The sequence below is a fragment of the Podarcis liolepis genome (assembly GCF_965112155.1).
Source record: "Podarcis liolepis genome assembly, chromosome: 1".
In the NCBI taxonomy this organism is placed as follows: Eukaryota; Metazoa; Chordata; class Lepidosauria; order Squamata; family Lacertidae; genus Podarcis; species Podarcis liolepis.
Genome location: NC_139554.1, coordinates 106,501,618 through 106,518,485, shown reverse-complemented (window position 1 = coordinate 106,518,485; position 16,868 = coordinate 106,501,618). Strand labels below are relative to the sequence as shown.

General features: G+C 40.9%; 2 protein-coding genes across 10 annotated transcripts in view; both read left to right on the top strand.

Annotated features, from left to right (window-relative positions):
- ITGB6 (integrin subunit beta 6) overlaps positions 1–4,422 on the top strand; it is a 72,440-nt gene extending 68,018 nt beyond the window's left edge. For all 5 annotated transcript variants that reach the window (XM_083493854.1, XM_083493852.1, XM_083493851.1 and 2 more), the window contains 2 exons: positions 860–1,026; positions 2,839–4,422. In XM_083493854.1, coding sequence (XP_083349980.1) covers positions 860–1,026; positions 2,839–2,937 — 266 coding nt within the window. In that variant the 3' untranslated portion in view covers positions 2,938–4,422. The remainder of the gene's footprint in view (positions 1–859; positions 1,027–2,838) is intronic.
- Positions 4,423–9,436: 5,014 nt separating this feature from the next.
- Positions 9,437–16,868, top strand: part of PLA2R1 (phospholipase A2 receptor 1) — a 62,236-nt gene continuing 54,804 nt past the window's right edge. Inside the window, exons 1-4 of one of the 5 annotated variants that reach the window (XM_083493238.1) lie at positions 9,437–10,286; positions 12,902–13,285; positions 14,947–15,120; positions 16,665–16,838. In XM_083493238.1, the coding sequence (XP_083349364.1) occupies positions 10,166–10,286; positions 12,902–13,285; positions 14,947–15,120; positions 16,665–16,838 (853 nt within the window). In that variant the 5' untranslated portion in view covers positions 9,437–10,165. Of the gene's footprint in view, positions 10,287–12,901; positions 13,286–14,946; positions 15,121–15,152; positions 15,311–15,401; positions 15,546–16,664; positions 16,839–16,868 lie in introns of those variants that run through there. The other 4 variants (XM_083493235.1, XM_083493234.1, XM_083493236.1 and 1 more) reach the window with 4 other exon arrangements.

The window sequence follows — 16,868 nt, the reverse complement described above, 5'->3', positions numbered from 1 at the left end:
CTTTCTACTATCTGCCTGAAAATCCTCTCCATAGCATCTAGGGGCACTCTTGAATAGCATGCGCACACACACACACACACATTTTCCTTTGCTGAGGTTGGGGGCAGTGGAGAGCAAACTGGCCAAAATCAAACAGTTGGATCATGTGCAAGTGGAGCTCAACCATATTTTGGGTAACACTCCCTGGAAATGCTCCATTCCACCAGTGGAAGACTTTGGGCTCTCAAATTTCAGTGGCACCTTGTGCAACGCAAAAAATATCGGTGCACCCCACCTCTCATGTTCTGTTGTAGTAGTGTCACCACACCAGTCACAGTGCCCTAAAACCGCCTCTGAAATTTCCGCAGAGAATCCACTGAGAATCCACTGACCCCCAACCAGAGAAGCTTTTCAGGGGTACAGGGAGCTGAAGAGGAGGTCCAGTTTTCAGTCTGGAAGCCAATAAGTTATAGAGAGACTGTTCTTCAATGAGCTAAGAAAGTGCACCTAAGATATTTGTTTCTTACACAACCATTGATAAGAAGCAATATGGAAAAGAAATCAGCCTGGCTGACAATGCTAAGTTTATTTTCAGCTATGTATCATCTGATTTACTGTGGATGCTCCCAAAATTTGTCCTATTCATTTGAATGATGGGTGGAGCTCCACATGTGCATTCCTTCATGCATGCAGAATTTCCTCATGAAATGAAGTGAATGAGGCAGCCAGCATACATAACATCCCTTGTTGTTTCTCTGGGATCTGGGTTAGGATGCCAATCTTTACATGAAAAGCATACAGAACTAAACCACTCAGAGCATCTTTCAAATGTGTAGCCTAATTTGTAACCATATATGTGGGTTTTCCTTTCTTTTTACAGCCTGTCCACAACCTCCAAATATTACAATGATTGTGTTGGGTCTTTCGATTGCTATCTCCCTCACTGGGGTTGTCTTGCTTTGCATATGGAAACTGTTTGTTTCATTTCATGACCGCAAAGAAGTCGCTAATTTTGAAGCAGAGAGATCGAAGGCCAAATGGCAAACAGTACGTAAAATTTCATAGTTCTTTATTTTATTCAGTTGCGAAATGGCAGCTGCTACATGTTTTGGGTAGATTTTGTGTTTCAAGAAAAACTGAATGTTCTGCAGTGTACTCCACTGACTCACTAAGACATACCTGAACATAGTGCCATTAAAATTGTTGAAATGTGTAAAATAAGGATATTTCAGAATACGCAAGGAAACATCATAGTTCTTTCCTGAAAGTGTCTAAAGTAAGGAGTAAATATATTCACATCTGAAGATCAATTTGGCCCAGGCAGAACTTATTAACATCTATATAGAAGGCAGCATGCAACAAAGGCATGTGCTGCTTTCAACCCAGTAGATGTCTGACTCTTCATGAAATGTCACCCCCTGGGTTTACTTCCCAGTGGAAGTGTACCACCATATCTGAGAGGGAGAGAAGCACGTACAGTTTCTCTAGCTCTGTGTTTCAGCTTACTGGCAAACTTCCCTGCCCATTTCTTGAGTGTGTAGAGGCAGGCTCTCCCTGGCCAAACTGCTAAGGCCAAGTGGCAATGGCATTATGGCTGAGGAGATTCAGCTCTCTCCCCAAACCCCAGCAGCTTCATATGGAGAATCTGTGTTCCACCCCTCTGCCTCCACTTCTTCACTCCTCCAGATGTTGTTGCACTCTCACCATCCCTGACCATTGGCCATGCTTACAGGGGCTGGTGGAGGTTCCCTATCCCTGCTTAGTGGCATCCTCCTCATGCAAGGAATTCCAGTGTGTGCATCTTACTAATTGGCTTTGAGGTAACAATTAAATTTTAAAGCCCAGTATCACACTGGATAGCCAACAACCTATGCTGCGCTTTTCTCTACCTAAGCCCTACAATCTATAAGAGAGGCTATGTCTTGTGATGCTAGAAGCTAGATAGGCTTTCTGAGTTAAAAGGAACAATGGACGTATAGAACATAGTGAAGTATGACATGTGAAAAGCCTTTTCCAGCAGGAAGAACAATGCTTGTAGCAATATCAAATTAAATTGCCATTAATAGGAAGAGCTTGTAATTTGTTTTATCATTTATGCTCCATGAACAAGCAATTAAGAGCAGGAGGAATGAATTGCTTGACACCACAATCCCATTCAGTGGAGTTACTTTGTTATATACAAGCACAAATTTAGTTAGAGATTGCATTTTTTAACACAGGACAACTAATATAGTATACTACTAATTCTATGCGAAATAGACTAACTTGTTTCTGTTATACTTCTGCAGAAATAGAAAATAAATAGGATCATCATGACCCTTCGATGGCCTAAGTCAGGGGTCTGCAACCCGCAGCTCCGGAGCCGCATGTGGCTCTTTTACACCTTTGCCGCGGCTCCGGGGTGGATACTAGTGAGGGGAGGAGGCGCATTGTGCGCCCCGACACTCGCCACTGTGGCGGGTGCTGTACTGGCTGTGACGTCGCATGGGGGCGGTGCGTGCATTAGTCACGCACCGTCCCGACGTCACCTTTCCGCCCGCTGTCAGATCGCGGCTCCGGAGATATATTTGTTTTAAATGTCACAATGGTTTTGCGGCTCCCAGGTTGTTTTTTCCTTCGGAAACGGGTCCAAGTGGCTCTTTTTGTCTTAAAGGTTGCAGACCCCTGGCCTAAGTTATTTCTTGGGAAATATACAAAATATTTTACTTCAGTTGTTTGCATTTTTCATTTAACATCAGATTTAAGTACAGATCTGTTTATTAACTGTCTTTGTTAAAAAACCAAATGCAGTAAAAAAAAAATGCCACAGAATCAAATATGAAGTGGTTTATTGAATACAATTTTCCCGCTCTTTTCTAGGGAATCAACCCATTGTACAGAGGCTCAACAACAACATTTAAAAATGTAACATACAGGCAAAAGGAAAGACAACCCGGATCTGCTGCGGATATATTTTAGCACCCTGAATGATTTTAGGGGTGGGAGGGGAATAGTTTGAAAAAATGTTACATTTACTAAATTTGTTCAAAATTTATTATTAATATGCTATAGTGGTACAATAGTTTAGGATGACAGAATATGTGCTTTTCATGGTTGGAAGACCCGTAGTCATAGCTTAATTTGATCTATGAGAACTCATTTTCTGTGTCAGAATTCAGAACTGGATGTGAAGTAACCCAAATGCTGGAGAGGCTGCAGTTCCACAGGCACATACTTCCACATGTGGTGGGAATGTCCCAAAATCCAACCCTTCTGGACAACAGTCCTACAAGAAATAAGCAAAGTAACTAAACAGCTATTAGAGGTCATCCCAGAACTGGCCCTACTAAACATCTTCCAAGTTAATAATGCCCATGCACACTATAAACTCATCTACTCTCAGCAGCCAGAAACATCATAGCCAGACGCTGGAGAGACCTGTCAAGAGTAAACGGGTATCACTGCCTGAAGCCAAACCTCTCTTAGGATGCTCTATGTTCTGAGGTGTACACACAGAGATTGTGCATATAGAAACTTCCCTACTCACCTCAACAAAGGTGGCAGCTATGTGCATTCCTTTGCAAATCACCTCAGAAAGCAGATCATTATAAAAAATACACGTGAGCCATCTCAATAAAATGCTGCATGTTCATTAATCATTGCATTTGTGTCCAAATGACAAAACAGAATGTAGCTTTACTCATAAGCAGTAAGTGATGGAAGATGTTAGTTGCCACTTTTTTGAGGCACGATTCCTATGCTGTTAATAGCCACATGGCATAAACTCAATATTTTAACACTACTGCTTTCAAAACCTGTTGAATTTCTTTCTCTGATGTGGAAGTTAAAGCCCTGACATGGTGAAAGATTCTGGTACTAAAAGTAATCAGACTTAGGAAAGGTTTCTGTGTTTGGCTAATAAAATTCCCCACAACTAAGGCTGCAATTTTAAATAGACTTACAGTGCAATCCTATATATCTCTACTCAGAAGGAAGCCTCACTTACTTCATATAAATATGTATAGGATTGCCCCGCCACTAGGATGTAAATCCTATTGCACAAAATAGAACTTACATTTGCTTTAAAATGTTGTTTTGTATATGTAGTTATACAAAAAAGAAGTCTTTTTGCAGAGTGCCTCTTGCCTTTTAGAAGGTGAGAGAAAAGATGGAGGGTTTAGCTGGCTTTTTTTTCTACCATGAAGTGGTATTTGATTATTATTTTTCTCCCAGAGCAAACTTTCACTGTGTTATTCATAGTATGAATGTACTTGGTGAAGACACTGGAAATGTCTAAACAGTTATGTTTCCTGAAATAGTTTTGACCCAAGGCTGGACCTTAAACGAGGCCAAAACTACATTTTACTAATTGGATTCCCTTGGGCATTTTGTTACGAGGTTTTTTTTATATGTAAATATTGTGTGAATGGCATGCATTAAATAAAATAAAAAATTAAAACCTGACATTTTAAGTAGTTTTTATTTTCTTTTTAAAATGTTGATATGTAATCAGAATTGTTCTAATCAAGCACTTTTGCACAGATTTCCAGATTCTATATCAAATCAAATATCCTGGGCATGGTTTTGAACCATAAAGCTTATAATTTGTGGGCATCATGTGTCACAACATTTGGTACTGATTCCTGCTGTTTTGTAAGTAACTCAGGTGGGTGGGTGTCACAATTTCACAATGTTTATCTCAGGGCCACCACACATCACACTGACTTTCAAGAAAGAGCTTTGGATCCCTATTCAGTATCTAACATATATATTTAATTACATGTGTGTATTGCCACCGTCACTTGAATTCACATGTCCACCTGGATTTTCCTGAAGCATGGAAAAGCATATCATAATTTCCACAACACAGGACACCTGAATTAAGCTAGTCCATGGACCACAGTTTTGGAACCTCTGACTTAATCAGATATAAATCAAAATGACTTGTATCACCTCTACAGAAGAGTGGGCATGTACCCATACACTCTTCAATGCAAATGCTGAAGGTGCCCAATGCTGAGCCTTGTACATGGGGCAAACAGGTCTGCATTATTCTTTTCCCTCAAACGTGGATAAAAAGATTGCGCAAATCCAGATTTCAGGCATATAGTTCTCTACAACGGACAGTCATATCACATGACCATTCTGGATGCACATTCTGGTATCCCATCACACAGAGAATATCGCAGCTCAGGCTATCTGGTTCAGACCAGATATTTTTGCCACATAAGCATAATATTAAAAAGTTTATATGAGATACTAATTACCCCTCTACTCCCTTTCAAGTAAAGTCACTCCATCTTATTTGCAGATGCAAGTTTCTTAAACATTTTGTGAAGAAGGAAGATTGCATTGTTTTACAATGCTTAGATTTTCTACAAATACTGCCAACTGTGGAAGTTCTCAAATTGCTTTAAAGAGTTCAATTATCCCCAGCAATCCCCGTAGACCTCCATTTGCTTTCCTATAGTGTTTTTGCTTTTCTTCCCCCAACCTATTTTGTCCAAGAGCTTACATTATTGATTACTTTGGGCAATATCAGTAGTGATACCTATATAACCCCAGGTCAAATTCTGGACATAGATCTTGTTGTTGCAACTTCCTAAAACATTGCTCTAACTCAAGCATTGCTGCTCATTTTTGCATCTGCTTTATGAAGAACTTTCATATAAATGTAGTCTTTTGTAGTCAACTTGCTTTTCCAGGTTATTACACTGTTATGTGTAATTGTTGGATAGAGAAGACATATGCATTATAATTATTTTTCATCTACACTGTTGTAAAATATTGGAGAAATTGCAGGGTTTTTCTCTGTTGGTTCTCATTTTTCTTCCCTAATATAAATTCATATATATATTTATCCTTCTTGCTAATATCCTGCTGTGATGAAGAGCACATTCCTTCTCTGTCTTTGACAGGAGCTATATTGCCACTCTATCATACTTCTCAAGCACACCATGGGAATGTCTGCTTATATTTCACAGTGGGGTATGAAAGCTGGAATTGATTTAGCTCTACAGTGGCTATCCGTGGTCTGTAATTTACAGCAGAACCTACCTACAATCATCCTCTCTCTAAATCTTCATTTTCTATATTTCCAGAAAATGGTCCATACTTTGAAATCTTTCCACTGTCTTAACATTTTGTCACCAATTGGCAAAGATGGATAGATATCTTTAAAAGAACCATGATTATACACGCCAGGCATAATAAAAAAGCAAAAGCTTGCCAAAGACTTTCACAAATTTGGATTTTTTTCTAATATGACTATACTGAATGGTAAGGGAAGAATCCTTGATCTGTGTGGGTTTCACCCTTACAAAAAATACAAAAAATTGTATCGGAGTGTTCTTCTAAGCTATGAAGCATACTCAGATACAATCTTTTTATCTGCAAGGATGGAGCATAACCCACATGGATCAAGGATAGTCAGAAAAAATGTGCATCATTTTGGGTCACTCACATAGGGTGGTAGCCAATGTTTATCATACTTAGAGTAAACCAACTGAAATTGATAGAATTAAATCCACATTCAAAAGCTCTACTTTGAGAATGCCTAACATTGGATATCGTCACTGGGTTGTTTCCCACAGAGTCAATGCACAAGTGGAACAACTCTTTCCTCTCTCTCTCCTTCCTCAACCTCTCCCCCATCTCAAAAAAAACCCCTGCTCTGGGAGTCCCCCCCAATCTCTGCTGCAGATTTGGGGGAGGTGCATTGGGGAGGAAAGAGGGGGAGGGGAAGTTCCATTGCCCAAGCCCACACAGTGACCACACAGCCTCACTACTGGCTTACATGTTCTGCTCAAGCACTTGTCATGGGAATCCCTGGTCCTTCTTTTAGCACGTTCCATTGAGCTGCAAGCCTAGCAGCAAGGGTTAACTATGGCAATCCTTTAGCACTGAAGGATGTAAGAGCTTTTTTTTGTAAGAGCTGAACCCTTAAGGTTGACAAGCAAATCAAAGGCTTTTCCCATTAGAGAAGATTGTCAAGAAAGTTTTTCAGAGGCTCAAAGTTGCTGGTTTTAAAAGTTCCAACTTTGGCTGGCTCTCTTTATTTCCTCCCACAACAATCTTCTCCCTCCCTCCCTCCCTCCCTCTTTTTTAAAAAATCACTTTAAAATATTTTACTGCAAGAGTTACACAGGTAAGCACTTGGCCGGCTTTGAAAAGGATGCAGGAGGACTCTATCCGAACCCCCACACCACCTTCCAGAAGCTGGGCAAGTGCTTATTAGGCATTGCATGCCCAGTGCAACACTCACATTGTCTTAAATTCACCTCTGGTTGCTGGATGCATCTCTCACAAAGCTTTATGGAAAGTTCAAAAGGTTCTGGATGGGCCTCTAAAACCTGGCATTTTAGATGTCACAGAGTGGGGATTTGGTTGCTTCTGTCTCCACTAAATTGTAGCAAGCTCCCTTAGGCAAAAGTCTATTTTTAGTTTCGTGGTTTTCCTTGTTAGAATTCCAAGCACTTCTGTGTATTGTGTTTATTATATCTTTCTTTTTATGAGACCCCACTGGTCAAATGACATTGATAGTAATCAATTATTATGAACACAGAAAGCTCCTGCTATGCTATGCAAGTTGTATCTAGAGCTCTGAGCCCAGCAATTGGCTGGGGAGGGAGGGATATAAATAAAAAAATTATTATTATTATTATCATTTGTTCTATTATTTAGAACACTACTTTTCAGAATTTTGCCATATTTTTTTTAATGATATATGTGGACTAGAACTAGTTCTTCATGGTGGCTTGTGGTCAGCAAATATATGCAGTTTCCTTTCCAACAATGTGGTCCATTTTGCTGGGGTGAGGGTGAAATACCCTTCTTTTCTTAGGTGCAATGATCAGTGGAAGCAGATGGGTCTGGTATGTGAATCAATTGAAATCTATCTCTACACAACTTGCCAAGTAATGAATGTGCTTTAACTGTTGTGGCACAAAACATTGGGGGCTTCCTGGCATACCTGTGAGAAATGCTAATACACATCTTTTATAATTTTTGCTTTCCAAGAATCAATTTTGGGTAGCTCTCAAATATCATTTGGAGTAAACATAGAAGCAGTTTTCCCCTGTAATTTCCCTAACAGTTGAATAATCCACTTACACCTTGCTGCCCATTCATCCATGTACAGCAAGCCCTGTTAAAGTCAGTGTAAATGTGTCTCAAACCCCATTGTCAGTGGTTGTTCCACGCTGCAAGTCTAACCCCACTTATCTGTGAGGAAGCTTCTTCACTGAAATCAATGACATGGTCTGGGTTGTTCTGTAAATCTGGCATCTGTAGGGGAACCAGACTAGCATGGCAGTCCACTTGCTACAAGTTCTATAACCTTATGCATGTCCGACCTTCCAAACATCAGTTAACCATAAGTCAACAGTTAAGGTCAGTCTCAGTTATCTGTCTGTGTGAGTAGGTGAGAGAGAGAATGGAAGGAGCATATGACAGGAGCAAGGGGTTAATTGCAGTCCTTCTTGCTTGAAAGACCCATAAAAAACCAAGAGCTTCATCTATATGTATTTGCACAAGGCTACCACACTGCTCTGGTTTGCCAGAAGCGGCTTAGTCACATGACCCGGAAGCTGTCTGCGGACAAACACCAGCTCGCTCAGCCAGTAAAGCGAGATGAGCGCTGCAACCCCAGAGTCGTCCATGACTGGACCTAATGGTCAGGGGTCCCTTTACCTTTACCACTTTATAGCCCAAACCTATACATGTTTATTAATGCTGCAGTTTTAATTTATTAATACTGAGATGTATATATAAACATTAATATATTTGGAAAAGTTATTTGCAGAAACTTGCTTATAATGCCATTAGTATATAAATTTATAAATAATAATAAGTAAAAGCCACCCATGACAAGAGACCTCCAGGTTTATAGGACTCCAACTCCCATCAGTCAACATGGCCTACACTGAATGTAACCAAAAGACTATACAATCTGAACAGAAAAAGTGAGATTGCGCGTTCTTTTGTATTTAATGAAAATCTTTAATAACAATATTTTTTTTATTTTAAAAATGACCAATGTTCACGGATGTGGTTGAATCCCACCCAAAAATACAAATCTGGAAGTGCCCATAGAATGCACATCAGTATTCGAGAACAGTAGATGGAAACTCCTGATTCCACCTAGTTACTAAGTCCAGTGTCACCTAGCAATTTACCTGGCTGCAATCCTAGAGGCTTGTCTTGACAGTAAGCCCCATAGAATTCAATAGGATTTAATTTTGTTACGATTCTGCTACAAACTATACAAAATGCTACTAGCCAGAGACTTGGATAGGAAGAGCCATGGCATGGGCCAGTTATACGGCAGCTTCCCACGTTTCTAGGAAACATAATTATCCGCCTTGAAATGAGGAATCTATAAATCTGCCAATAAATAAATAAAACGGCCCCTGAATGTGGCACCAGGAATACATGTGATCTGGTAGCTTTTAAAGTAGGAACGGGTTCCTAGTTAATGCCACTAGTTGGCGCCAGTGATACTAAAGCTGTATAAGAAGAGCCAAAGAAAGTTGCCCTTTGTTTACGCAGCAATCTCCGCCTATGGAGCTGGAATTTCGCCGGAGATGGTTGTGGGGCAGGATTCTCGCTCAGATGCTTGTCTCTTGCTCCCTGGGCTAGCTTTGCAAATGGCAAGCTGCGGAGCCTACGTTCCATCACGTCACCAGCCCGTGGTGGGTTCAGCAAACTCCCGTTGCTACTCGCATGCCAAACTCTGGCGCGCGCCAGCGGCGCCAAAGCCGCAATGAACTGCGGTGCGGAAGCGTCCGAGTGCAACCTCCGCACAACCCAACCAGGAGGAGCACGTCGTCTGGAAAACACCGCGAACCAAGGTGGCCTGTCCCCCATTTTACTAGCTACTGCTGCCAACATAAAGGTGGCTTATTTATTTAGCGCCCCGCAGGGCCTGCCTGTTTCTTTCTGCCGTGGTCACGGCCTGGTTCCTTGACATCCGCCTCCCCTCAGGAGGGGAGGGAGGAACTTGCAGCAACGAGAGAGAAGAAATTGCGGCGTTTCTTCTCCCTCCGGCGGAAAGGGCGGGAAGCGCCTCCCGCCTTGCTCAGCTCAGCCCCACAGAAGCAGCTGCTCTCCCTCCCCTCGCTCCCCATTCATGCTCTCCCGGACGGGGGCTGTCCTCCTCCTGCCAACTCCGCGGGAAGGTTTTCCCCTCTCTTAAAACGCGGCGGAAATGTCCCGTGCCAAGTCCCTGCTGCAGCTCGTCTGGGCTTGCTCCATGCTGATAGTTCGCTCCAGCTTGGCTGAAGAGGAGCTCGGCGCCTTGACGCGCGACCAAGTGCCCTACTTTTGGAGTAAGTCAGCTGGACCGAGCGGCCGGGGTTTTGTTGGGAAAGTGCAGTTGCCTTGGACGGCGCTGAATGGAAAGCGGCGGCTCTTTTCTGCGCGTCTCCCCTCTCTCTCTCTCTCTCTCTCTCTCTCTCTCTCTCTCTCTCTCTCTCTCTCTCCTTTGATTCCCTTCCAGCTATTATCACAGTGAGTCAGCCGTCAAGTTCCCCCGGCGTTAATCTTCCAGTCCAGGGGGGCCGCTGCACGCTTGGCATCGTGCTTAAGTGGCACTGTCACTCCAAATAACTTGGGTTGCACTGCAGCCCAGTCTAGGAGTAAACCCACTGAATTCGACAGGGCTTACTTCTGAGTAGGGATGGCTAGGGTTGCGCTGTTGGCCTGCAGTCCTAAACAGGCTTAGGGCTCCTCCAAGCAACATTCATTCATCCTGACTTGTTTGTGCACTGATGATTAGAGTATATCTAGTTTCCAGTGAGCATTAAGTCCGATTTGTTTGTGGGGTGACTGAAGCACCTGCCCCGCTAATCATTCGTTAAACCCACACTTCTCAATGCATTTCCCCACATCACTTCCCTAAACGCAAAAAGTTCTCTGTCTTTTTAAGTGGGTTTGCTGTGTTTAAAAAAGGTAAAGGTAAAGGACCCCTGACAGTGGTGCTCATCTCGCTTTACTGGCCGAGGGAAACGAAGTTTGTCTGCAGACAGTTTTTCCGTGTCATGTGGCCAGCATGACTAAGCCGCTTCTGGCGAAACCAGAGCAGCATGCGGAAACGCCATTTTTGAAGTGCTTTCGAACTGCTAGGTTGGCAGGAGCTGGGACCGAGCAACGGGAGCTCACCCCGTCGCAGGGATTTGAACCGCCAACCTTCCAATCGGCAAGCCCTAGGCTCAGTGGTTTAGACCACCGCGCCACATTAGCTTTGTTTAATTGACTTTAATCGCAAAAATCCAAAGCTCTGATATGTGTTTGAATTCCTCCTGCAAAATAGTGATAGCCGGGAGGCATTACTAACTAGACAGGAAGCCCCATTGAATCTCCTATTTAATTAGCTGTATAGTTGTAATTGTTTTGTTACGTTGTGTATTTTAATTATGGCTGTTTAGATTTTTACTTTCTGTGCGCTGCTCTGGTTTTGCTAGAAGCAGCTTAGTCATGCTGGCCACATGACCCGGAAAAACTGTCTGCAAACAAACGCCAGCTCCCTCAGCCTGTAAAGCGAGATGAGCGCCGCAACCCCAGAGTCATTCGCGACTTAACTGTCAGGGGTCCTTTACCTTTACCTTTTAGATTTTTACACTTGTGTAAAAGGTTCTTAGCCTTTGTAAATTGCTTAGAAGATTATTTTTGCATTAAGTGTTAGGATAATAATAAGAAGAAATCCTCTATAGAACTGATTTCAGAATAAGCAAGCTTAGGAATGCATAGTATGGGTGATTCCAGACAGATGTCATTTTCAGGTGGGATCCAATTGTATACTATCAAAGTTAGGTTGTGCTGATAAAATTGATTGGGAGGCCTTGTGCTTCAAACCTGCTTCCTTAAAAGGTGAGACTTTTTGCAATAAGGAAAGTGACAGGAAAAATGCAGTGGAAAGTGTGGGATAGCACTTGCTTTGATGCTCTGTCACCTAACCTCCCTGCAAACAAAACAGGATGAATGTTCAATAAACAGGTCAACTGGAAGCACCCTTAGCCATTCACTAGAGGGCCTCACTAATCAATCTTTTCATTATGTGGTTTATGCACTGTTTTTAGCTTACGGAGAGCTAGTAATCCTAATATTTCCCCCTCAGGTAAATGTCTGTTGTGAGGAAATAGCATTTTCCTTGTCTTGTTCTGAGACAGAGGAGGACAGCGTAGCCCAGACATGCCACACTTTCACTTTAGTGGGCATCCAAGTTCTGACAAATACGTGCGCTCTCGTTGCACAAGAATCATAGGTGCCTATTGGCTAGCACCTGTGTCATTGTAGTGGTAAGGACTTGCATACTTCCCCAACACATCTTTAACAACTGGAACACCTTTTTTAAAGTTTTAAATTTTAAAGTTATAGTTCTGAGGTGACTTCTCTGGCAGGAGCACTTGCCTAGATGTTTTTAAATGCTACAAAACGTACAAATATTGACAAGCCTGATTCTTGTCCTGCGGCAATCCCTGCACCTACCATTTGCCACAGAGAGGTAATCTGGGAACCAGGGGAAAACATAGTCTCAGAGGTTGGGACATTCCTCCTGGAATATTGAGGTAATAAATGTATGACATAGTTTACTTTGCAGTACTTAATAATAAATTCATTAATAACCATGACTATCAATTTGTAGGAAAATTAATTTTATTTTCAAATGAATGGGTAACCAGATTCAAAGCCAAGGTTATCTGAAAACTCAGTAGGCTTGGAAAAGCCATTCCTGGGCAAGTTTGGTTGTAAGTTTGAATGAGTAAAGGATTTTCATGCATTCATTCAATCTATATATAATTAACTGGGAGTAAGACCCATTGCACTCCTGTGCTGCTTACTACTGAGTAAAGATTCATTGGATTGCATTGTGAATGTCTTATCACTGTTATTGATAATAATCCAGTCATTGTAATGAACTGAAATGGAGTTTTTTTTGTTCTAGAAAAAGGGATATTTATTATCCAAAGTGATTCCCTCAACACATGTGTTAAAGCTGAGACATCGAAGCTCATCCTTGAAGACTGCACTCAGCTTTCTAAATACATGTTATGGAAATGGGGTTCTAAACAGCATCTTTTCAACATCGGCCGAAGCACTTGTCTAGGACTCAATATCAGCAACCAAGAGCAGCCATTGGTCATGGCTGAATGCAATTCAGCTCAGCACTCACTGTGGTGGAGCTGCCTTGGAAAAGGGTTGATTGGTGCATCACAGTACAAATTAGCACTTGAGAGTGGCAAATTTGTTGTGGCAAAAAGAAATTCAACATATGGATGGAAACAATTCCTGTCTCTTGATGGGGATCTTTGTGAACATGCATTCAAAGGTAAAATAAATATTTGCTTTCTTTCCATGCTTCCATTAATATTACTGGTAATAGGTGTTTTTTTTCCCCAAAACAGCATTTTACAAGTGACTAAAACAAACAGAAACAGGATCCAATCACATGGGTTAAGGAAAGCCATTTGTTGTGTGTGGCTTGCAAGCAAACACACCTTGAGCCAACTATTCCCACATTATGTGGAGAAGCACTCCAAAGACTGTTTCTTGTGTGTTATGCATGCCATGAGTTTGATTTGCCGCAAAGGGCTTCGATCTCTCTCTAGGCTATCAGTGTGATACCTTTCTCAAATATTAATTCAGTTCAAAAAAGTGGCTGTGCTCTAAAAAATATTGTTTAGCTTGCTAATTTCAAAGCGCTCCCACAGTCACCAGTTTCTATGTGCTTATGCTCCTAATTCTCAATCTATTTCACATGGCTAAGCCCAACAGTTACTGGGCTTACGTGATACTTGTTCCAGTCATGCTCCTGTGTGAAGCCTGCAATTCTGCATTCACAATTACAAACCTATTTATGAATCAATGATCTGCACAGTTTTGTGCTCGATATACACCATGTGTTCTGATGTTGCAGAAAGACCACCTGTGAATATAAGTTTTACAATAAATATATACTGTTTGTCTTGGGGTGCAGCCATTAGCTATTTGCAATGCATTATAACTAGATGAATGGCCAAATAAAAATACTGTAATATCATGGCTCGGTGGTGGAGCATTTGGTTTGTGTCCATAAGCTCTTCAGTTCTCCAGGTAGGGCTTGGGTTAGACCCTTGTCTGAAACCTTAGAGAGGTACTGCTGATCAGTGTAGACAGTACTTATGGTGTGAGTCTGTGTAAGGCTGCCTTCTATGTTCTGTTGCAAATCAAGTTGTTACTATCAAGACATAATCCATACCAAAAGTTTGAGGGCGGAGGGGAGAAGTATAAATTTGATAGGGAAACAATGCAAATATATGGCCCTTATTTTTTAATGTTAAAATACATTTAATTTGGAGGCTGTATGAATTTACACTGGTATAAGTACTGTATATGACATCCTGACACAAGGGCATCATTTGGATTTGATGGCTTGTGGAGTAATCTCTAATCCTTAATTATCCTATGATGGTTGTAGTAATGCGTTTTAAAAGGCCAAGTCTACTGCTACCAAATAAAAATATGAGTGGATGTCCTGGTTTAGTAAGCTAACTCCGGCATTCTTTGTCCATGACATGTACATAATAATTGTTCTGCAGTTTTGTCTTGCTACTGTTAAAAATTAAAAACCATGAAACTAAAATAATGACAGCAGTTGAAAATCTTTGTTGATTGTAAATGGATGCATTTTTGAAGCAGTTCATTGTCACTTCTGCTATTCTACTAAATTATAATATCAAGAAGAATGGAAAAACAAATATAGTTACAGTAACTCACAGCCTTGGTGTTGAAAATCTTGCATTATTGACATTCGATCCTAATCCCAAATGCATTTATTCTGAAGTACTACTGATTTCAAAGGAACTTCCTTTCATGTAAGTGTGATTACTATTCCAAATCAAATGACCATTGTGATACCAGATTTGGGGGAGTACAAATTAGAGGGTTTCCTATTGCTTTCTATATTTTTTTTTTCTAAGTGATTTATCCTCAGTATTTTATTTCATGCAGAGACATATACCCTGTTGGGAAATTCCCATGGCTCGCCTTGTGTTTTTCCATTTAAATACAACAATCAATGGCACTATGAGTGCATCAGAGATTCCAGAGAAGATGACTATCCCTGGTGTGCCACAACAAGTCAGTATGAGCAAGATGAAAAATGGGGACTTTGCCCAAATTCTGGTATGTGCTTGTGTTCTTCAACATTTAATGAATAACAAGATAGTCACATCTTACATGCTACATTCAGTATGTCCCATACCTTATAGCAGGGATTGCCAACTTGGTGCCTTCCAGATCTTTTTGGACTCCAGTTCCTATTATTCATGACCAATGGCTTTGTTGGCTAGGATGAACAACTGAAGGGCACCAGGTTAGTAAAAGCTGCCTTGTACTATCATAAAACCAAGTGAGAAAATTCGCCAGCATTCATCTGCTTTCTTTCTTTCTCTCCCTCTCTCTAGTTGGCCACTTTCAAAGAAAGTATTGGAGTACACTATGCTTGCAAGAACAACATTCACACATGATCCAGCCAAAGTTAAACACTTGCACATCCCATTGATTTCACTGGAAGAAAACAAAAGTGCACACTTCCCCCACTGAAATCAGTAAGATTTTCAAGTGTCAATGTGTACTTTTTCCTTTTGCTGATACAATATTTTCAATTGTTATCATAGCAAGGGAGATGGACTTCCGATGCAACACTACATCCTCATTTCATTAAACGTTTTCCATAATTCTACATGAAAATATAAACTTTTGACTCCATCAGATTCTATTCCTCTTCCTCCCCCCAATAATTCATTAAAGTCTTCCTGACATCATGGAGAGAAGTTGTTATCTTTGTATGGGATTTGTTATTTCCTCAGCCAGTTCCATCAATATGCAATCATAAGAGTAATTCCTTACATCTTGGGTTCAAGTATTTAGCAGCCCCATAACCACCTAGCAAGAAAGATACAACTTTTGAAAAGGAATTCCCACTTGTTGTTTTTAAAGAACCAAGCATGTTTTCCTTATGTGCAAATACAGCAGGAATCCTGTCTCTTTCCTGTCTTAATCTAGAAGATAGGGGAGGATTTTTAAGAAGTGAAGAAGCTTTGAAGTGCACCTCGGATATAAATGCCCTAGGAAAACAAATGTTGCCTTTCAACAGTGTCCCCTGCTACAGTACTTGCAATTTTTATCAATTTATTTATTGTTGCAGTTCTTACTAATCTGCGGGTTTAATTGTCCAGAGCTGCAGTTGCCACATGATGTAGCAATTCACTTCTAAACAAAAGAAATGTTACTTAATATGCACCTCTGTCTACTAACTCTATTTATGTGTCTATTGGTCAGTGGAGATCAGACCAATAAATGGACAGTGAGAAAGTAAAGATGGGGAAGTAAATGTTTCATTAGATGCTGCTCACCAATTCAAGTCACTGTTTCCTTAATTGTTAAAACTTGTATTACTCACTGACATTATCAAGACAGGAGGAATTCAGTCCTATGTGTGAAGTTGATTTTCCTTTTCCTTTTAAATTTCAGAGTGCATCCTACTTCCTGATATAGTTTTGACACCAGAACGTTGAAAGCGAATTTGTAATAATAACGTCCTAGCAGTTCCATTTGTTCATTTGGTGTTAATTAAGCTAGATTGTTATCCCAGAGTGTTATCTTTCTTAATTGCTTTGTAATATCATGCTGTTTTTAACTTGATTTCTTTCTCTTTTTTCACACAGAGTCTGGCTGTGACATTTTTTGGGAGATGAACGCAGACACTCAGATCTGTTACCAATTCAATCTTCTTTCTGTTCTCTCTTGGAATGAGGCACGTGTTGCATGTCAGGGACAAGGAGCGGATTTGCTAAGCATCACAGATATGGCAGAACAGAAGTATATTAGTGGTCCACGTGGTAGGTTTGCAACCATGTTTGTGAGTGAAA